Source organism: Cajanus cajan, chromosome 5 (genome assembly GCF_000230855.2).
Source record: "Cajanus cajan strain Asha chromosome 5, NIPB_CcT2T_4, whole genome shotgun sequence".
NCBI lineage: Eukaryota > Viridiplantae > Streptophyta > Magnoliopsida > Fabales > Fabaceae > Cajanus > Cajanus cajan.
This window is the reverse complement of record NC_138521.1, coordinates 54,805,813-54,827,774: the sequence shown is the minus strand read 5'-3', so window position 1 is coordinate 54,827,774 and position 21,962 is coordinate 54,805,813. Positions and strand designations below refer to the sequence as shown.

General features: G+C 33.8%; 2 protein-coding genes across 4 annotated transcripts; one reads left to right on the top strand and one right to left on the bottom strand.

Moving 5' to 3' along the window:
• Window positions 1-7,254: 7,254 nt before the first annotated feature.
• On the top strand, window positions 7,255-16,134 carry LOC109808882 (adenine phosphoribosyltransferase 4). 2 transcript variants are annotated; one of them, XM_083075377.1, is made up of 6 exons: window positions 7,255-7,534; window positions 7,933-8,043; window positions 13,825-13,917; window positions 14,553-14,702; window positions 15,372-15,430; window positions 15,582-15,742. In XM_083075377.1, the coding sequence occupies exons 1-6, from the start codon at window positions 7,444-7,446 to the stop codon at window positions 15,648-15,650; spliced, it is 573 nt and encodes a 190-aa protein (XP_082931503.1). In that variant the 5' UTR covers window positions 7,255-7,443; the 3' UTR covers window positions 15,651-15,742. The 2 variants fall into 2 exon arrangements, with proteins under 2 accessions (XP_082931503.1, XP_020227638.1); XM_020372049.3 differs by lacking the exon at window positions 15,582-15,742 and adding an exon at window positions 15,753-16,134 and having other exon boundaries at window positions 7,263-7,534.
• An 825-nt stretch (window positions 16,135-16,959) lies between these two features.
• On the bottom strand, window positions 16,960-19,689 carry LOC109809030 (uncharacterized). Of its 2 annotated transcripts, XM_020372252.3 has the most exons (2): window positions 18,769-19,689; window positions 16,960-17,407 (listed from the first exon to the last, which is right to left on the bottom strand). In XM_020372252.3, exons 1-2 carry the CDS (start codon window positions 19,576-19,578, stop codon window positions 17,405-17,407), a joined length of 813 nt encoding a protein of 270 aa, XP_020227841.1. In that variant the 5' UTR covers window positions 19,579-19,689; the 3' UTR covers window positions 16,960-17,404. The 2 variants fall into 2 exon arrangements, with proteins under 2 accessions (XP_020227841.1, XP_020227840.1); XM_020372251.3 differs by lacking the exon at window positions 16,960-17,407 and having other exon boundaries at window positions 18,296-19,688.
• Between the last annotated feature and the right edge of the window lie 2,273 nt (window positions 19,690-21,962).

The window sequence follows — 21,962 nt, the reverse complement described above, 5'->3', positions numbered from 1 at the left end:
TTATATATTTCCGTAATATTTAATTTTTGATCATTGGTTTGCATGTGAGGTCCTTTAATCATAGACTACATAGGACAAACGTGGACTAAGAAAAAGTTTATTCAATATGCAATTAAGGTCAACCCGGCGCATTAAAAATGTGAGTCAATGAAGGGTAGCTATTAAATCAATGAATGGAGCTTTACCCAACTCTAACTTATGGGTTAACCCACCAGTTCAGACAAATGGATTGAGTTAATAACTGGATTTTTGACCAAAGTGGGATCTTTTTAAAAGTTTATTATATAATTGTGGCTGTTTTATAATTAATTATATCTTTGGGATTGTTTACAATGGTGTCGTTATAGCGACACTCATGACACGTGACAATTTTTTTTTGGTCTAGGATAGGCTGGAATGAGTCACATCAGTGTCGCTATAGGTTGGGCCAACACAGTTGATGGACTAACAAAAATGATGTAGCCCATAGCGACACCCTCTAAGAAAAAAAACGAAAAAAAAATAATAGAAATGTAAAATAAAAATTATAAACTGAGTTATTTATTATATATTTATAAAAATAAAATTAAGTTTTTTAAAAATGTAATTTTAAAATAAATTTTATGTATTTTTTAAGAGTGACGCTATGGGCCATAGCGACATAGCGCCTTACATTTTTTTATTTTTTATTTTGTAAAATAATCACGTTTTATTTATAATTATTCATTTTTCTATTTTTAATTCAAAGTAAACAAACAGAATAATTAAAATAAAATTATATTATATTATATTAAGAAAAATTTTAAAAAAAACTGTGGAAAAAATAAGTAAATAAAATAAAAACGTGAAAAATGGAAAAATAGGTGTCGCTATGAGCAGCGGCACTATTCATTAATTATTTATTTGTTAAATATTAAAATTACTTTTAAAAACTTTATTTATATATTTTTAATATAATATTTATAAAAATAAACAAATTTAATTAAATTTAAATTATCAGTCTTTTGTTTAATATAATTAAATATAATATTTTTAGTATTTATATATAATTTGTTTAATATAATATAATTAAATATTAAAATAAACTGGGTCACAAAAACGTAAATAAAAAAAATAGAAAAAAAAATTAAAAACTGGTGTCGCTATGAGCAGCGACACCAGTTTTGTTTTTTTTTTAATTTGTAAATATTTACATTTTATTATATATTTCTAAAATTAGTTTATTTATATAATTGTTTAATATAAATATTATTTTATATATTTATGGTTCAGTTAATTTAATGTGTTTTTATGTAAAAAGAAAAAGAAGAGAAAATAGTGGCGCTATGGCCCATAGCGACACTGTGTCAGTTTTAAAATAATCATAATTAAATAATTACACATAATTAAATTATAAAAATTAAAATTTAAATAAAGTCAATTTTTAAATAATTTATTTAAGATAATATAGCCCATAGCGACTTCTTAAACAGAAAAAAAAAATATCCTAACAATTAAACAATTCAAGACAATTAAATAGTAAAATCTAAAATTTAAATAAAATCAGTTTTTATATAATTTATTTAACATAATATAGCCCATAACGACTTAAAAAAAAACAGAAAAAATACATAAATAACAAATTAAATTACACTAACTAAAAAAATAAATATAATTAATTAAATTACACAAATTAATAAAACAGAAAATACCTCAAAGACAAAATACCTCTGAAGATCTACGAAAATTCAGAAAAATAAAATTAACCTGAAATAATAATTAAAATATATATAAGTTACAAAATATTTAAATATAACGAAATTATAATTAAATTAAAGAAACGAAAAAAAATACTTACCTGATTCACGCTATGGGCACTGGCTGCAATGGCTGAAAAACGAAGTGGGGAACCATCAACTGAAGGTAAAAACTCTCTTATATAGAGGTTATTATTTTTTTTTTACTGTTTCAGGCCATGTGTCAAATTACTATTGGTTAAAATCGCGGTAATTTGACACGTGGCTACGGGGTCATAAATTTTTTTAACTGCCACCAGTGTCGCTATGGGCTATAGCGACACAGTGTCGCTATAGGCCATTGCGCCACTATTTTTGAAGTTTTTTTTTTAAATTATTAACTATATTATTTATTTAATTATATTATTTTATATTATCATTAAAATTTTAATTATTATTTATAAACTTATTTTTCCATTAATTTCTTTATTTAATATATATATATATATATATATATATTTATTTTATGTATTTATAGTGGCGCTATGGCCTATATATATATAATTTAATTTTTTTAAATTATGAACTATATTATTTTTTTAATTCTTTTATTTTACATTATCATATAAATTTTAATTACTATTTTATAAACTTATTTTTTCATTAATTTCTTTATTTAATATATATATATATATATATTTATTTATTTTATGTATTTATCATAGTGGCGCTATGGCCTATAGCGACACAGAGTCGCTATAGGCCATAGCGCCATATTTTGACGTTTTAATTTTTTAAAATTATGAACTATATTATTTTTTTAATTCTTTTATTTTACATTATCATATAAATTTTAATTACTATTTTATAAACTTATTTTTTCATTAATTTCTTTATTTAATATATTTTTTGCTTTTTTTGTTTTTTAAATTTAAAATATGGGGCGCTATGGGCTACAACGACTTCATTCAAGCTGTTAGTGTCGCTATGGGCTGCAACAACTTCGTCAATATGGCTTTCATGGCTTCTCTGGAGTTACAAAAATACCACGTGTCACTGGTGTCGCTATAGGCCATAGCGACACCGTTATAAACAGTCCCAAAGGCGTAATTACTTTCAAAAGAACCTCATTTACGTAATAAACTTTTCAAACAACCCCACTTTGGTCAAAAAGCCGTTAATAACTAGATTGGAGGACACTTGTTTTTATTATTTTTAACTAGTTAGTATAATTCATATGGTAAATATTTTATGTTGTAGCCAAGGATATAATTTGGGTCATAAATGTTAACCATTAATTAAGTCATAATACCTTTTGGTTATAATTGTAACATCTTGCAAAATTAGACTATAAGAAGAAAAAAAGTATTTCGATAATTATAAAATATTTAGTTAATAAATTAGTAAATGATTTTAGTTTAGAGAAATGAGTTTTAAAGGAAAGTCTAAAAGGAAGGTTAGGACTTACGAACCTTAATCCATACACATTAGTCACACATTTTCTCTTGGTCAAGAAAAACAAGGTTAAAAGGAGAAAGGGATAATGGAAAAGAGAAAGGAGAAAACACGAGTTTAGTCCCTCATATCTTTTTATTTTCCCGTTAATTGTATTGGTTGTTACTGTATGTTTTCCCTAGCATGTTCCTTTTCCCCATTAATTCATAATTCTACACGTGATTTTTTTTTTATTTGATCATGGTCTTTTAGCACGAATTGCTTGTATGATTAATGCGGATCAATATTAAATTGTATAATCGATGGGCTAAACTTGGGGGTTTTAGTGTATAACATCTTAAATTTTTTAAAATTATTAAGAATATTTTAATTCATTAAATAGTTTTTATAATTATACTAAAAGTTTTTAAAATAATGATAACTTTTTTTATTAATTAAAAAAATATTTATAAATTATTTATTATATTAATTATTAGAAATATAAATATATTTTTATCTATTTTAACGTATTTTGATTATATATTATGATCTTGATTAATTAAGAAGTTTTATTGGTAAGAATTTTTTTAGATAAGAAAATTAAAAATTACAAAATTATTTTATTTGAAGAGATATTGTCTTATATATTTATCTATAGAGTTTTAAATAATTAATTGAGTTATTTTATAATTATGAGGGTTATGTGATAAAAAAATATTTTTTAGTTAGTTATTATAAATAATTGAGTTTTTAAAGAGGAATATCTAACGGTAGATTTAACAAACTTTACCAATAGGTTATGTGAGGGTTAGGGTTTGGTGTTTCTTAATTATAGATTAGTAGTCTAGAGCTACCTCTCATCATTAATACACATCCTTGTGCTCTAAAGAGGAGAAAGTGATTTATCATTGAGAGAGAACAACAAAATATAAGAGATAAGATAAGAGAGAAATTCATTGTTCAATTCGCATAACCACCAAGCAATGATTTTCTAATTGCAATTCATTAGTTGTTAGATCAGGCTGAATTTTAGACAACAAGTTTGATAGGACGTTATTATTTGTTTTCAATGTTTAGATCGTCCAAAGAACATATAAAGTGGGAGAAAAATGTTTCGCACTAAAAGTTCTACTTCTAAGGGTTTTAACTTTCTTGCTTTTCATTGAGGGGGAGAATTGAAGGCTACTAAAGATGACCTTGAAGATCCACATATGGAGTTTGACATCCATCGAGGTAAAGAGGAGTGATAATCTTGCTCTAGATGTGGGTTATCTGTGGGATTGCGGATTGGCCTCCAATCCTGTTGTTTGTGTTGGATTGCATAAGGGATTAAACCCAACTTGATTGTAAGATATATTTGTTGTCCCTTACTTTCTAATTGTGTATCATGTTATAATTGTATTTGTGATCTATGATGTCATCTTTGTTTCTAAATCTATATCGTTTGCGAGTTCCTTAATATTTCGAATGTGTTAGTAGATTGAAATTGCGTTTTCGATCCCTAGAATTGGCTATATTTGTGAATTTGTGAGTGCGTGTGGGGGGGACCCTAGGGACTAATACAAAGTAAATTATTAGAGAAAAAATTATGAATCGAAAACTCTTAGAATAAGAACAAATTAATAAGTGGAATAGTTAAACTACCGTTAATCTGTAAATTTGTAATATATTATTAAATAATAAAATAAAATAAAATATGATAATAGTAACATTCTTTCACTTTTCTGTGTTCGCTTAGAAAGTTATGGTTATAAGCTTAGAGTTAGGATTACTCATTGTGAAAGTTTTATTGTTCCCATTACACCCTTGATGACTTGACCCCATAACATGTTATCTCTTTTAAGACTTGTGTTGTGTGAACTAAAAATTGTGAATTGATATGCCCTTTCTAGTTTTGTTAGAATATTGACTTCAATTAAGCTAATCCTAGCAAAGTCAATCTAGTCCTAGGAGGTCGGAGATAATTTTGGCCTGTTGTTGCTAGTGAACTTAATGAAAAATTGTGTTGATTTGTTGTTGCTTTATAACCCATTGTAGGATTGGATGAGTAAACTTGTTTAATTTTAAATATTTTATTTATGAATGTTGATGACATTTTAAATAGCATGGAAGATGGTTTTGATACAATGAAACTGCACCTAACACAAAGAGATAACCTACTATTGCTACTAATCCTTTTATTACTAGTATTGGTAATAAAAGCAAGAGTAGGATTATTAATGACCAAAACCAATATACTAAAAAGGCCAACAAAATTGCCTCTAAGGCATCAAATTATTATGAATTGGACTAATTGATAGGGTGGATAAATGCAAGTGTAATGATTTAGAAATTTTTATACATGTAAAGCTATATATTAGGAATTTCATGACAGTATATAATATAATATCAATTATTCATGTTATAATTTTTATTCTTTCATTGTAAAAATATAGATTTAATTTTTAAAAAAATATATTTTATTTAATTAGGCCAATCTAGCTTGATAACTAGACATGAGTCAAATTCGACCAAAAATTGGTAGCCTAATAAAATATAAGTTAAGTCAACCTAATCTAAAATAACACTTGATCCGTGTAAATCAAGTTGGACTAATCAAATCCAATTCATTTAACACCTCTAACAAGGTTTAATGAGCCTATCATTTTGGTTTACCACCAATTTCTATTCGAATGAGTCTATTCCGATTTTAATAACTATGATTGAGATGTCATCAATAATTTCTCGTTATGTAAAAAAGAGTATAACTTTTGAAGAAAAAATTAGTTTGATAGAAGTATAGAAACTAAAAAAAAAACACTTATATTTATATTTTATAATTTACATTATCTTTTAAATACATTATTTTTGAAAATTTAATTTTAACTATTATTTATAAACACAAATATTTTTTTAAAAAAATTATATTTTAATACTAATTTTTAGATCATTTCAAACAAAATTGAATGGGGCTGTTTTACATTTTATCATTTAGAAAAAGGAAATACTTCTACAATAAAAAAAATTATATATGAATATCTTAATATTAAAAACACTTACCGAATACTTCCAATTTATTTCTATATATCCTTTTTATTCTATCTCTCGCTAGATGTGAACGAGATTGGTGCGTTACAACTTACAGACCATTTTCCCACGATAAATGTCATACTTATTTTTTACTTTTATTATGCTCATATATGTCTACTTTAAGTTTCCTAAACAAAACTGTAGTGAAATTTTAAAGGTTTTTGGCCAATTACATAAATTAACTTTAAAATGTTTGGGGTGGTAAAAATAGCATATTTAAAATAAAATTAGTACATTAATTTTGTAAAAAAAAAATATTTTAGTCTTTATATTAAAATTTTATAAAAAAATCTGATAAATATTGTTGTCTTAAAACTAATGTCTCCATGATAATATTATATAAAATTTAATTGATACTACATAACTAATCGAAATAATAATTTTAAGTTTAAGAAATTAAAAATAAAGTTATCCTAAGTCTTTAATATTTAGTACATTCTTAAACATTTTAGAACTTTTTAATAAGGTTCGTAGTTTTTTTAAAACAAAAATATAATTAAATCATTAATTTTTTTATAATTTTTATAATTGAAATCTTAAGTTTATAATGACTTGTAGCTGTTAAATTTTTTTTTTTGCGAGGATCTTAATAACTACATAAAAAATTATAAAATTTATAAAGTAATTTGGAAACTTAATTCTTTTAAGGTTTAGAGTCTTTGTAATGTATTAAATCTTAAAAATAATTTTTTGATAATATACTAAAAAAAATATGAATTTAATTTTCACGTACTGAATGAATAAATTATTGTACATTATTAACTGATTAAAACTATTTTAAATAATACAAAAAATCATCTTGATTTGTCATATAGAATAATTTTTGACAATATATTTTAATTAAAATCTAAAATATTATTATTGTTCTTTAAGAAAAAACCCCTGTTCTCATTCTTACTTCACATGATCCACTTATCTTTTCTCGTGTAACAACAGTCCACTCTAGTGCCGCGACCACTCCTTAACGAGGAATTCATTATTAATTTTAATTTAATTTCACTAAAATTAGCACAAATAAATATTAAATAACAAAAATTTCAACAGTTCAGCATACTGCTCCCAACTATAGAAGAATTTCATCTATATATTGGTCTGAACTCGCCAGCTCTCACACACTCTAACTCTATAAATACCTCTTGTTCTTCTTTGTTACCACCACTTTGCCTTCATACTAAACTAAATTCTAGTTTTGTAGAGAGAAAGGAACCACCCTTTTCTTTCATTTGCAATTTCTGTGTCACCAATCATGCAAACAATGTGTGCTTACAGAGACGAGGATCCCCGTCTTCATGACCTCAAAACTAAGATTCGTGTTGTCCCAAATTTTCCTAAACCTGGTTTGTTACTCTACTTTGTACTTTGTTCCCTTCTTTTTTTCCCTCATCCTCTTTACTTCTTTCTGTACCCTTTTTTGGTCTGGTGTATGAGTTTCTTAACTAGTTAAATTTGTGGAACGTAACTTGGGCAATACCCTTTTTGTTCTTAGTTTAGATTAAATATGCAGGTTGGAACTTGGAACATCAAAGGATGATACTTTTTTTTTTTCCTGACAATTCTATGGTTTTATTTTTCATCTATTTCCGTTTTGTTGGAGTAAGAAGCCATGAGGTTTTGAATTTTTTTTTCTCGTTTAAATTTTTTTTCAACTTGTCTTCAAGGAAAAGGGGGGTGTATCTGTTGTTAGATTTCTTGAGTTTTTTTTTTTATTATTTAAATTTTTTTGTTGCAATGGCAGGTATTATGTTCCAAGACATTACTACTCTGTTGCTCGATCCCAAAGCCTTCAAGAACACGATAGATATGTTCGTTGAGCGATACAAAGGCAAAAATATTTCTGTTGTCGCAGGTAAAAAGGAGAAAAACGTGGGTCTTTTGGGGTGAGGAAAAAAAAAAAAAAAAGTGGTGAAACCTAAATATGAACACTTGATTTGAAGCCTTTTTTATTTTTTTTATTCACTTGAAAAATAAAAGGCCTCCAGGATTAAAGTCATAGCCTGAGTTATCTGTGAGGTTATGGTTGGTAGTAGTAGAAATTGAAGTAGTAAGATAACTTTGAACTATGTCGCTGTAATTGTAATTTATAGATAAAAAAAGTTAAGATAGTTTGTAGGTGGTGGGGCCACAACTATGAGAAGGATGGCCAGAATATATTGCATTAGTTTCTGGCTGCCTTTTTGAATGCATTCAAGAGACATTGTGGAATGGAAGTGACTGTGGGTTTCGGGAGTGATTTTTGGTTTGACTATGAGTTTTGGTTAGTGGGAGTGCCATCGATTGCTTTGTGAAATCTGAATGAACCTTTCTTTCTTTTCATTTTATTTTCTGTGTTTCTGAATTTTCTTGGGTCCTCATGAACATGTGCTTGGATCCAATTTGCATGGATGTCCATTGGCGAGTGATTCCAAGTTGAGGAAAGTGGGCCCACGTGATGCGAGTTTCGATTGGGCCATTTTGGTTCGGCTCCATTATATTTGTGGGTGGGTTTTCCGTGTCACTGTTTGGTGACTTGGAGCTCTAATTCCTCATTTGTTTTTTCCCTTGTCTTTTTCTTTTGTTCCAAATTCTTTTGTTTCTGGGTCAACTTGTGTGCCAAATTCTTAAATCTTGATAAAATTCGGATGTCGCTAACACCTGAAAATGACGAACTATCACTACTATTGCACTCTGCCTTTTAAAAAGAAAACAAATTCCTCTACTTTTTTATTTTTTTCAGCTTTTCTTTTTTTGGTCCATGTCTGGGGTGCACCAAATTGGTATTCTATGTTCCGGAGGATGTCATGTGAGTCCTGCAACTAGTAGAACATTTATTTGTAGATTTTAATTTTTTTGTGCATTTAAATACACTTTTTTTTAATGGAAATGTATTGAAATACTTAATATGTTTATGCACTGCCACTGCGTGCCCCGGAAAACGTGGGTACTTCATTTTGTGAACTGTACTCAAATTGTGTGTATATTACTACCAGGTACTATATGTTGGGTATGTCTAGGTACTTATGAAAAATAATTTTTATTTAAAAAAAATGGATAAAGAGCTTGGACATGACTCCAAATAGACAAGGATTAGCTTGTGGGTACCATTAGGTTCGTCTTATGTTCATTTTTGTATATATATAAAAAAATAACAGTTTTTTTTTCTCGATAAAATAAGGAATCTTTACTTGTGATATATGAGTTTATTATTATTTTTTATTTTAATTTCTTTACAACAATTTCTAGATATTTTATTTTATACATGTTATTTTACACAATTTATGAGTTTTCAAAAAATTACATTTAGTGTATTCGTACCTTTACTTGGTCCCATTTCACTGTTTTATATCTCTGATTATAAAATGAGCCAGAATGCCAGATCACCGAATTGAGGTGGATCGATTTTTTTTGTTCGGTGTTTATGTGCATGTTTTGGAAACGCGTTAAAAAATTGAAAATCACGTCAATTCATTAAAAAATGTGAGTTATAATTATTAGCTTCTGATTGAACGTGAAAAATCGCGTGGAGAACGTGGGAGCAAACACACTATATGTGTGTCCATTTTGGTCCCTATTTATGTGTATTTTTGCCGTCATATTGCTTTTGTGAGACCATCTGGCAGCTTTTGTTTAATTGTTCGTTGGAATTTCTTGTTAGTAAAACACAATTAATTGTAATAGGAATTTAATGTTTCACTACCTGTTGTGAATAATTCATAACTAGGTCCTTTTATTTTGGCAACCTGATACCAGCATGGTTTTGTGTCTTTGTTTTTGCGTTGACTATTTTTGGTGAGTTTCCTATTTTCCTGTTGAACACAATATCAATTATGTATCTTTTGACATACTGCGTGTTAATTGATGACAAATTGGAAGGCTTGCTTGCAATCTGATGGCATCGTAGCACTGATATTTTAATTTTGAACTTCGCTTTTAAGAAAAACTTGTTACATGTTGTCATTCTACAATGACATTGGCAGACAATGGGCAACAAAACTTTCTATGATGCAATTATTATAAAAATAATAATAATTGTTCTTATCGTAAATCTGCTGTAGAGATGATCTTCCGAGTAAGATTGGTGAGCCTACTTCGCTGGTACGCTTGATGCTCTAAGATGGGGGTGGTACCTGCAAAAGAGACTCCGATGCTAAAGTTGGTGTTTGTGGGTGTATGAGTCTCGTATAAGTAATGCACGTACCTTTGTGTGTATTAGGGTTTTGTTGGGCCTTGGGCCCGAGATCAGTTTATGACCTAATTGGATAGCGAGCCGATGTCGCCTAGCGCGTGTCCGAGGTCACTCCGCGCTAGTGATGCCGAGCTCAAGCTCGGCATAGCGGTACAGATAGTACACTAGCCCCCCGAGCTCCAAAGACCGTAGGTCGAGGAGTTAAGACCAAGCTTGACAAGGGGTCGTGACTTTTCGCGTACGCCTATTTGTCATGACGCCATGTGTCATAACCGTCACCTCGTTCCCATAACGCGTGGGCAGCACGGTGACCAGATTGTATTTTTATTTGTTTGATGACGTGGCCTCTTTGGGCCGATGTGGTGTTTCGATGTCCATGTTTCATGGTCGGGTTGAGGAGCTCGGCAATAATGAGCTTACTGCTTGGTTAGGCTGGTAAACCTTTGACCGAGTCAGCAGATTGGTGAGGGACAAGTCGGAGCATCGAGTGATGTAAGAGCAAAGGGGCTTCTGAGGAGTTCCCAAATTTGTTGTTTGAAGGTTCAAATTCGACCTTGTTAAGTAGATGTAATCTCAAGGTTCGGACTCGACCTTGACATATCAAGGTTCGAACTCGACCTTGGTTAAGAAAATGTGATCTCAAGGTTCGGACTCGACCTTAGCATATCAAGGTTCGAACTCGACCTTGGTTAAGAAAATGTGATCTCAAGGTTCGGACTCGACCTTGGCATATCAAGGTTCGAACTCGACCTTGGCATATCAAGGTTCGAACTCGACCTTGGTTAAGAAAATGTGATCTCAAGGTTCGAACTCGACCTTGGCATCAAGGTTTGGATTCGACCTTGGCATATCAAGGTTTGAACTCGACCTTGGCATATCAAGGTTTGAACTCGACCTTGGTTAAGAAAATGTGATCTCAAGGTTCGGACTCGACCTTGGCATATCAAGGTTTGAACTCGACCTTGGTTAAGAAAATGTGATATCAAGGTTCGGACTTGACCTTGGCATATCAAGGTTCGAACTCGACCTTGGTTAAGAAAATGTGATCTCAAGGTTCGGACTCGACCTTGGCATATCAAGGTTCGGACTCCACCTTGGCATATCAAGGTTCGAACTCGACCTTGGTTAAGAAAATGTGATCTCAAGATTCAAACTCGACCTTGACATCAAGGTTCGGATTCGACCTTGGCATATCAAGGTTCGAACTCGACCTTGGTTAGTCGTCATGGTTAATGTGCCAATACCGAAAATGTATGGGAATGGAGTTGCTTTGTTGATTTATTTCTGAGGGGTGCCTCGTTAAAACCTTCCTTGGCCAAAAACCCTTTTCTTTAGTGGGAAAAAAGGCTGAGGAGGAAAAAGAGTACATCCCCTGAATTTACAAGTTAAGAGAAATAAAATTTGAGGTGGGTGGAATTTCAAGTTCCAAATTTTCCTTTGGAGGGGTCTGTTCTTGCTTCTCCCCGTAATCGCCAAACAAGGTCGCCAACTTTAAATGTTCGTGGCCTGACCTTGGTCTTGCTTTCCTTGTGGTTTGTCGCGAATTGCCTTGCGAAACTCGGCATGCTCTTCTATCTGGATGTACCCAGCAGCGCGAGCTCGGAGCTCGTCCATGTCGGGAGCAGGTCGTCGGCAAAGGCTGTCGACGAAAGGTCCTGACTTCAACGCCATGAGCATGGAGTGCAGTGCGACCTCGGGGTTTAAGTTGCAGATTTTGACGGAGATGCTAGCGAAGCGCTCCATGAATGTCCTTAATGGTTCGTCGTCGCCCTGTCTGAGGATGGCCAAGGCGGCGGATGTGATGTAATGAGGTCGGCTCGTTGCGTATTGCGTCGTGAACCGTTTGACCAGGGTGCCGAAGCTGTCAATTGACTCGGCAGGTAGCTGGGTGTACTAGTTGAGCGCGGTCCCTTTGAGCGAGGTCGGAAAAACCCTACACAGAATAGCATCGTTATTGGTGTAGAGGTTTACCTGTGTGGTGTACAGGTTGATGTGCTCGTCTGGGTCTGTCGTGCCGTCGTAGCGGTCGAGGTGGAGAGGCTTCCATCCGAGAGGGAGTGGCGTCTCCATAATGCCATCCACAAAAGGATGACGGCGGAAGGTTGGTTGATCCCCCGTGACATGAGTAGGAGCATTGCTGACCTCATGGGCCGATTTGTGTGTCGGTGCATGAGATCGATGCGTGGCAGGCTTTGGAGTCGATGTCCTATGCGCTATTGGCGGTTGAGAAACCGAGTGCCCCTCTTCCTCGTTTAGGTGACTCGGTTGAGGGGGTTGATCAGAGGTGCGCCGTGGTAGCTGAGCGCGGATACGCTCATTCTCGGCGCACAGCGCCGCTAGGTCTGCTTCATTGGCGGTTCGCATCGCGGCTAGGTCAGTTTCGTGTTTGGCATGCATGTTTTGCAGATCGGCGGTGTGTTGCTGTCGCATCTGCTCGACCTGCTCGATCAGCCTTCTCAATGCTGCGTGATCTAGGTCGTCTGTTGTGTGTCTGCTATGGCTTCTGGTAGAAACCATAAGAGTGGCCGATAAGAGCTGTCTTGATCGGCCCCACGGTGGGCGCCAAATGTTCTTACCGGAAATCTGCTGTAGAGATGATCCTCCGAGTAAGATTGGTGAGCCTCCTTCGCTGGTACGCTTGATGCTCCAAGATGGGAGTAGTACCTGCAAAAGAGACTCCGATGCTAAAGTTAGTGTTTGTGGGTGTATGAGTCTCGTATAAGTAATGCACGTACCTTTGTGTGTATTAGGGTTTTGTTGGGCCTTGGACCCGAGATCAGTTTATGACCTAATTGGATAGCGAGCCGATGTCGCCTAGTGCGTGTCCGAGGTCACTCCGCGCTGTGATGCCGAGCTCAAGCTCGGCATAGCGGTACGGATAGTACAATAATCATTGGAGGAGTGATAAGGTGGTTTGGTGGCGAAGGGGGTGGTCCTGGGGCTGGAGGGATAAGGATGGTCGGAGGTTCGAACTCCCCTGTGACCCAACTAACATAACTTACTAATTACTAACATTTGCCGATAAAAAAAAAAAGTACAATAATCATTGGATATTTTTCGTCATATGTTTAATTGATTGGTAGTAGCTCTGATAGTAATTCTCGGACAGATACACAGTCCCAAACTTACTCGTACTTTTGGAGTGCAGCCTGGCTTTAATGATAATATATTTATGTGTTTTATATATATATATTTTACTTCTAAATTTATATTTTGAACCCTAAAATTTTCAATTGTTATTTTTTATTGGTTAATTTCTTTTTAATATTTTGGTCCCTTTTGACCCGTGTTTTATTCTTGATGAGTATTTCTCTCTTTTTTCATGTAATATTTATGATTTTATTTTCATTTATATAATAATATTATTTTTTAAATAAATTGTCACCGGAAACACCTGCAAAATCACATAATTATTTGTCCACAATTTTGGGGTATGAAAATGTGAATTCCTTCTTTGTTTTGTAGGAATTGAAGCTCGGGGTTTCATTTTTGGTTCTCCCATTGCACTGGCAATAGGAGCAAAGTTTGTACCAATGAGGAAACCGAAAAAATTGCCTGGTACGTTTTCATTCTTAATTTTCCCCTCATAACTATGTTGACTGTATCCTATCACATGCACTATACAATTTATACATGCTCATATGTTCGCAGGTGCTTGTCATTTCTTTTTATTTGTGCATCTTTTTTTTTTTTTCAGAAATAATATTCGTGTTTTATTTTATTGTTTTTCCTTAAATTTTATTAACATTCCTCAGTTGTTTCATCGTCGTTTTACCCACTTGCTTAGCCTGTGTAACAGATTGACGAGTGGTTCTTGAAGTTCCTCAAGTGTTGTATGTGCTGTCTACTAATACAATTATTTCTTGCACTTATTGTGGTTATACTATTCTGCCTCTTATATACCATTTGTCATTCTGTATCTTTTGATTTGTATCGTTATCAAACTTTTCCTGCGCGGTAACTTCAATCTCCAATGTATTATTTAAAGTACTTCTGCTTTGTTATTATTCATGGAAAAGTGAAATCATGAATTACATCACGAGTCATGCATACAACATCAACATGCTTAGGTATTGTTATTTATAAAAGAAATAAAATGCATGCTTCTATTACAACATAGTGAACATACTTAGATTGTTACTGCAACATACTTTCTCCCGGTTTCTGCTAACAAAAGATTGGTTTGGTGGCAGGCAAAGTTATTTCTCAAGAGTATATTCTGGAATATGGAAGAGACTGTCTTGAGCTGCATGTTGGAGCAGTTGAACATGGTGAGCGTGCTTTAGTGGTTGATGATTTGATTGCGACTGGTGGAACACTCTGCGCTGCTATGGATTTACTTGGTAACTACTTCTACAAATTCTAATATAAATTGAGAATTAATGGTTATCTTAAGATCAGCTAGCGATATGCAAAGTACTCCTTTTAAGGCTTCAGCTAGTTTCATTTCTAATAAGTTATATCACAACATGCCATTGTACTGGTTCTCTGTTAGGATCACTGAATATTTCTCACTCATTCCATAGTTTGACGTGAAAAATAGTAAACATAAAGGCTATATTAGGATTTGCAGGCCAATATTTGAGGTCCTTTGACATACATTTTATATAGTTACATTTAAATGCGAATAGAATTCATGCTTTTGTCCAGATATTTAGTGAATAAGAAAATCATATGTGGGTTTCTCATTTCCTTATCTGTGATTGCTAAGGTAAACCGCATTTTGCCAACTCTATCCAACCATAGACAAATATGATTATCATAAATTAGTAATCAGTAGTGTTGTTTTAGTTATTGAATATGAATTATTAATCAGCATGCGTAATGGGTCCTCCTGCCCCCACAATAAATGTCCTTTTAGATTAAGCTAATAAATGCATTTTAACGTTCATATGCCACTTTTAATTATTTGCAAGTCAACTAATATTTCTTTGTTTTGATATCTTGTTTTTTGTCTGTTAATGTCATATGTTGGGATTTGATTACGTTGATGTTTTTTTGTTGCCTTCCAGAGCGAGTGGGAGCAGAGGTAGTGGAGTGTGCATGCGTAATTGAATTGCCAGAATTAAAGGTATGTATAGTCTGGATTTCGTTCAATATATATATAAAACATTTTAAAGTTTAACACTGCTTCTCCATCGTCATTTGATTTGGTTGTCCAAAGAGCGGAACAATGAGCTATTTTATTTTGATTCTTTTACCTGACATTTCTTTGTTCTAAGAGGGCAATTTATCAAATTGTTCTGTCACGGGAGCAACTCCATGTTCTGATTTTGGCTTGCATTCAATGATGACCCTTCAAATAATGATTTTATTATTGACTAATTTTGTAAGTACTATGGGTTTATTGCTTTGTTCAAGCTAGGAAGTGGTGATAATGATTTTTGTGACAGGGCCGTGAACGGTTGAACGGGAAACCCTTGTATGTGTTAGTGGAATGTTTTGAGTGCTGTCAGTAGATGAAGATGCATCACCACCAAGTGGGTACTTTCCTATATGGAATCCCATTTTATTAAGCTCCCTCCTTTAAAACCACTATTGAGACTCAATGCTTTGCCCCAAGATTTTGATGAGGAAAGAATGCTTTTGAGGCAAATGCTTGTAGTTGGAAATTACTAGGAACAATCACATAAAAACTAATGACTCTGTATGACTCTTTCGGTGTATCCTCTCTTTGCTTACCCATCCTTCTATTTCAAATAATATAAAACAATTACTTTGACAACAGTAGATTTCCAAGAATGAAAATGAAAGTTTGGAATTTGTATCGTTGAATTGGTTCGGTGTCGTTGTTCATTTGCTAGCTCTAAAATTAATAAAAGGAAGTCAGAACAATGGGCATTTTATAATTTTTTTTGGGTACAATTTAATAAATGAATAATGCTATTCACACCTAATTTCTTTTATTACATCATTTTCTATTCCTAGCACACTTTTTGTTATAAAATATAAGCCTACACAGAATGCCTCACATCTACCAGAAAAGAAAAAGGAAATTAGAAAACAGAGAACAAACTTAAGGAAATTAACACAGCAAATTAACAAGTGGCAGTGCTAGGAAAGGTGCATTCCCGACAAAGACAAACACTCTTTTTCGTAGTTAGTTAATTTTTCATTTTCAATGTCACGTATTTCATTATCAGACAAGCAACGGTTATGACATGGTTTGGAACTTATTGCGTGACTTGCGCTACACTTCAATGTTCGGCTCTTGGATGAGAGGGGGATATTTTCTCTTGATCAATTTTAAATCCTAACTTCAATCATTAATAAATACTTAGCTGCTATTTTTTACTAAAGCAAAAAGGTAATCTCTCTTATATTGGACAAAATTTAAATACAGTATATAACTATTCTTGGTTGCAACAGTCTAGATAGAAAATTAATAGAGATTGAAGTTTCTTCTCTACAAATGTCTTATCTTTCGGTCAGAAGGGAGATAAGTAATGCTTTGGGCTTCAAAGAACCAAAAAATTGAGAAAATATCAAGGAGTACTGTTTTCACAAAAGGGTCAAAAAGTGAACTTTAGACATATTTTTGAAAGCTTGTCTACACCAAAGCTCATAGAAAGCTTTCTTTGTCTAGCTGGTAGCCATACCTCACCCAATTTCTAATAGTTAAACAATATAGACAACTTCCTTACAATCAATTAAAGACCAAAGGAAGTAATTAGTTTGTAATCTTACACCAATTTGGTCAATCAATGAGAGGATCTATGTGCTAGTGTGGTTCAAAATTCAAATAAAGTACAAATGTAGGTTTGACACGATGATGAGAAATGATAAAAAGGTAACGTATGGAGAACAAGTTGAACATTAAATTGTAGTCTTCGAGTTATATGCTTAACATTGTACATATTTAATATAGAGCTTTGCTTATATTCTTACGTAACAATCTAGGGAAGGTGTGTTATTTTTGTGAGTTTGAGGGGAACCTAAATGTACTTACCTGAGATCGGTCTAGGGATGATCTCCTGATGATGTCGGGAGAGCCTCCTCTGCTTCGTACGCTGATTGCCGGAGCCCAATAGTGCCCACACACACATTACTATAAGAAAAGGAAGAAAATTAGAGAAAAGAAAGAAAGAAAGAAGATAGGGTAAGGGCCGGAGCTTATCTTTGAGTCTTCCTTAATCTACAAATTTAGATCATTAATTCCCTTAGATACATGGATATTATATCTCATATTTTTTTTTTTAGGAAACTACAAATTTCATTATCTTCTCTCTATAGGCATAACAACAAAGAGGGTAAGGGCGAGTTTTGCAATTCTCGTCTCCATCCTCGCAAAAGATAGGGCGGTGTGATGCGGTTAGCGTTTGGCCTCTTAACTCCATTGTTACATCAATAAATCAAACTATTTTTATTTAAAATGTATGAGAGTATCTCTAATAATTGTAGAAAGTTAATTCTATTAAATACATGGATAATATGAAAGTATGTTGATGTTGTATCTCTTCTATTTTTTTTAAGAAAACTACAAATTTCACCTTTAAATTATTATATTGTCTAGGCAATTCAACAAAGAGAGTCAAGGACAAGTTTTGCTATCCAATCTCCATTCTGGCAAAAGAGTTCAAATTTAAAAGAGACATTTATATTTTTCAAACCAATGTTTATCTTCCTCAAATTTTATTTGATTTAGATAAACATGTGAGAAACAATTTGCTTAAACTTTAATATCTCTAAATAAATTATTTATAATTTATTAATTATATTTTACTTCCAAAAATATTTAAAAATTAATAAATAAAAAATCTTTATACTTTTATAAATTTAGCTTAACGCCACCACGTTAATCCAACCATGGTAATTCCAATTGAGACAAAAAAAAAAAAAAAGTAGTTTGAGAACAAAACTGGTAATTTATTCATTTTAATATAAACAAATTAAAATGAGCCGTAGATAAATATTCAGATTGACAAGCATTGTTCACTTGTTGTCCTAAATCACGTTAATTTAAAGATTAAAGATTGTATTTTGGTAAGGTACAAAAGTATAATGAATAACAATCTTAAAACACAACGCATAAACCATTTGGATTCACACTCAATATCATTATCCCCTCTCACAAAATATGGAGGCAACCCACCATGTAACCAATTGAAACATTTAAATTTCAAGCGAGCATTTATCAACCCAATTTCCTCATAATTACAAAAATCAAGTTCAAGTATTATCCATAACAGAAAAAAATTGGGTCGATAAATGCACGCTGATCCTAGTAGTATTCTATGATCTCATCACTCAAAATAGATACATACATCTCCAATTTTTTTTTTTTTTTAAGAAAGAAGAAATAAGGTAAATAATTTTCGTTTTCATTTTTTACAACCTGTAAATAATAAGAAAGCAGGGCAATACCGCACGCGAGTCAAACACTAACAACTCGCCGTTATCCCCACTCACCGAGTCGAACCCCACTCGCTTGTCCAACAACGAGTCCAAAAACCCGAGTTGCTTAGAAACCCGACCCGCTACGACCCGACAAACCAGCATAGCCTTTCTGCCCCTGCCTCCGCCGGCGGTCTCGTGCGCGCCGCCGCTGCCGGAAAACGTGCAGATCGCCGCCCCCTTCCGATCCGGAAACGACCATGCACAGCCAGCACCGTCGTAGGAAGCGCCGTCCTCGACGGGGCCCAGGCAGTGGAACCGCATTACCTCGTTCCCGTCGGCGATGCACCGCGCGTTCTCCTCCCAGTCGTTCCCCTCGGCGAGCCCCGCGGCGGCGCGTCCCTTCACCGCCTCGCGAAACTCCTCGAACCGCGACACGGTCCTGGGCCCGTTCTGGACCTTGAAAATGAGCTCGACCCGGCCCGGGAACGGCTTGGGCCCCCAACTGGTGTGGAAGATAATCTCCACGACGTTCCGCGAAGGGTGGCCCTCGGAAAGTTCGATGATGCCACGGGACGAGGTTGTCGTTGTCGTTGTCGTTGTGCTGCTTCGGGAGCGTCTCATGGGGGTTCGTGTTTCGATTTCTGGTTTGGTTCTTGACGATGGGTATTTGGAGCTTGGATGTTTCTCCAAGGGTGGCTTGGGCTTGGGCTTGGACTTGGGCTTGGGCTTGGGTCTGGGCCTGGGCTTGGGTATGTCGATCATGTCTTTGATGTTCTCGACGCCTTTTCTGCAGCTGGCACTGAGGATTTTGGGGTGTGGGTGGTACACGTCTTCGAAAGCTCTTGACTTGCACTGCCATGACTTCACCCACCCACTCGCCATTGCATCTAACTAAAATGTCTTACAATGTAATCTGGTTTTTATTCCTCAGAATAGGGTTTGCGTTTTGATGATGTTGTAACTTGTATTGTAGGAGAACGAGAAGTGTGAGGGCGCGATAATAAATGGGATTATTTATTTATTTATTTATTATTTTCTATTTACTACTCCGTATGCGTTACGAAATCATGGTTCTGCCCTTCTGAAGATTTCCGAATTGCCCACGTGGACTCTGTCTCCTCCTTTCACGGTTCTGCTCAATAACAAATTTTATTAATTACGAAAACAAAAACAAAAACTCATCAAGCAAGACAAATTCTGATATTCAATTTGGTCCCATTATTTTAACTCGTTTCAAATTCTTACACCGGTAATTATTGGGCCAGTTTTACCTTTTAAAAGCTCATTAATGGTTCTCTTTAGCGTTTTAAAATACTACCCCATTCAATGCAGCCTTCCTACCAACCGCATCCCTATACTAGCGTTAGGACTTTGGAGGAAACTCGTCCATCACAATCGTGAAATTTTGAAAAATTTAAAAAGAAAAAGAGCGTTGGTGTTATTGGTTTAAATTTTGGATGTTACTAATAAATCGCTTAACTGGTACATGTGAAACCTCTTGTCCACATTGAGAGGGCATGGTCAATATGTTTTTTGTTGGCATACCAGCGTGGGTAACATACTTCATTTTCTTGCTCCTTTACGTATTGTGCTTATAGTAATAAGTTTGCCGTCCTGGTTGAAAATAATTTCTTTTTGTGGGATGAAATTGGTAATTTGTTGAGTAATTTTTACTTCTCATGGCCAAGATTATGGCTCCCCCACTCCCTAAAGTGGTTTTATGTGATAATCATTATAGACTCGCAGAAGCTAACAAGTGCTTTAATTAGGAGTTGGAACGATATATATGATTGCGTTTCCGTAATTTTGTTGGTATGCGTATCTAGACAACTAGTACTTTCAACTTTCAACTTCATTAGTCTAGGACTCTAGTCTAGGCGATTATTGTGATGAGACGAGAACGCCAAAATCTAAGCCTAGTGGTTTTTGTGGGTACGTGTCAATGTATTTTCTGTTTAAAAAAGCCTTTCCTATATATTTTTAATGAACCAACACAGTTTCAGTTGGTGAGTTGCTGCTAATCACGTCAAGTCATTTTCTAATAAAAGCTTTTTTGCCCTGCCATCTAACTATGAATGCTTGGTGGCATTGTCGCTCCTTGAAATCAAAGCAACCATTACTAAGCTGCAGCATTGCCTCGTCAGGTTGAAGTTTCAATGGAACAGTGAGCGCAGGGACCCTTAAACAGTATGCGCTATTTTTCAATACAAAGGAAGAAATGAAAGAGAAACCCTTCCTTTATAATACATTGGTCATTTCAAATTAATTTCCTATGTCACAACTTGATCACAATGGAACACTGACCTTCAAATTATCAATTTTGCCCCAGGGTACTTTCGTAAATGCAGCCTAGCCTTACTGAACAAAAATTTTGGAAGTAGGGCAAGGGGTAATACTAATAGGTAGATAAAACTTTAAAATCTGTCATGGAAAATTTAAATGAAAACGTATTGGAGAATAGAAGAATAGAAACACAAAGGAAAGGAATTGAAATTTAATGACAGGTTTTCTTCCACTTTGGTTTTGTTTCTTTATTTTTTACTTCATTTACAAAAAAAAACAAAAAAAACAAAAAAAAGCTGAGAGAAGTTGAGAACTTGAATATTTTTTTAGAAGAATCTATCATGGGAGTTTGAAGTGGAACAGCATGGGGTGGAGAATAGAAGAATGGAAACTGGCACAGACTAGGGATAACGCAAATGAGAAAAGCACTGAAAATCAAAATAGTAAAACGACAAGTTTTCTTCCACTTTGGTTTTCTTTTTCGTATTTTATTGCAGCTAGCTGCTACTCTAGGTACACTGTCGCCGTTCATTTATAAAGTTAATTTGGGACTCTTATTGGGACAATGGCCCCAAGTTCCATGAGAAGCAGACAATAACATTGAGATAATCAAAGCTTATCTATGATGTTATGGGCTCAATTATAGCATGTACTATCAATTATATGAAACCACCAAATGGTCCAAAACCTAGGATTCGCGCCATCAGGTAAATTAAGTAGTCGCCCAAGTAGGCAAATATTTCAAATTGAATAACATCAACACATGTGGCGTGGTGTGAGTGATATATTTAAGATCTTTTTTATTTTTTATGCAAAGATGTATAAGTTGGAAGAGAAAGTGGGAATTTTGCCAGCCTTTGCTCTCACGCCTGCAGAATCTAGTCGAGATGAGTCCCCCACCCACCCCCAATGTGTACCTGTTGTTTAGGAGTGGTTCCAAGTCAATATTCAACATCAAAATAACACCTTCAGATTCTTCTTAA

Bases quoted from the DNA above. Each gene is read 5' to 3' on its own strand.
- LOC109808882 (XM_083075377.1), top strand. From the start codon at position 7,444: ATGCAAACAATGTGTGCTTACAGAGACGAGGATCCCCGTCTTCATGAC. The intron at 13,918-14,552 runs GTACGTTTTCAT...GTTTGGTGGCAG, and splicing joins GAAACCGAAAAAATTGCCTG to GCAAAGTTATTTCTCAAGAG. The intron at 15,431-15,581 runs GTATGTATAGTC...CTTTGTTCTAAG, and splicing joins TTGAATTGCCAGAATTAAAG to AGGGCAATTTATCAAATTGT.
- LOC109809030 (XM_020372251.3), bottom strand. From the start codon at position 19,578: ATGGCGAGTGGGTGGGTGAAGTCATGGCAGTGCAAGTCAAGAGCTTTC.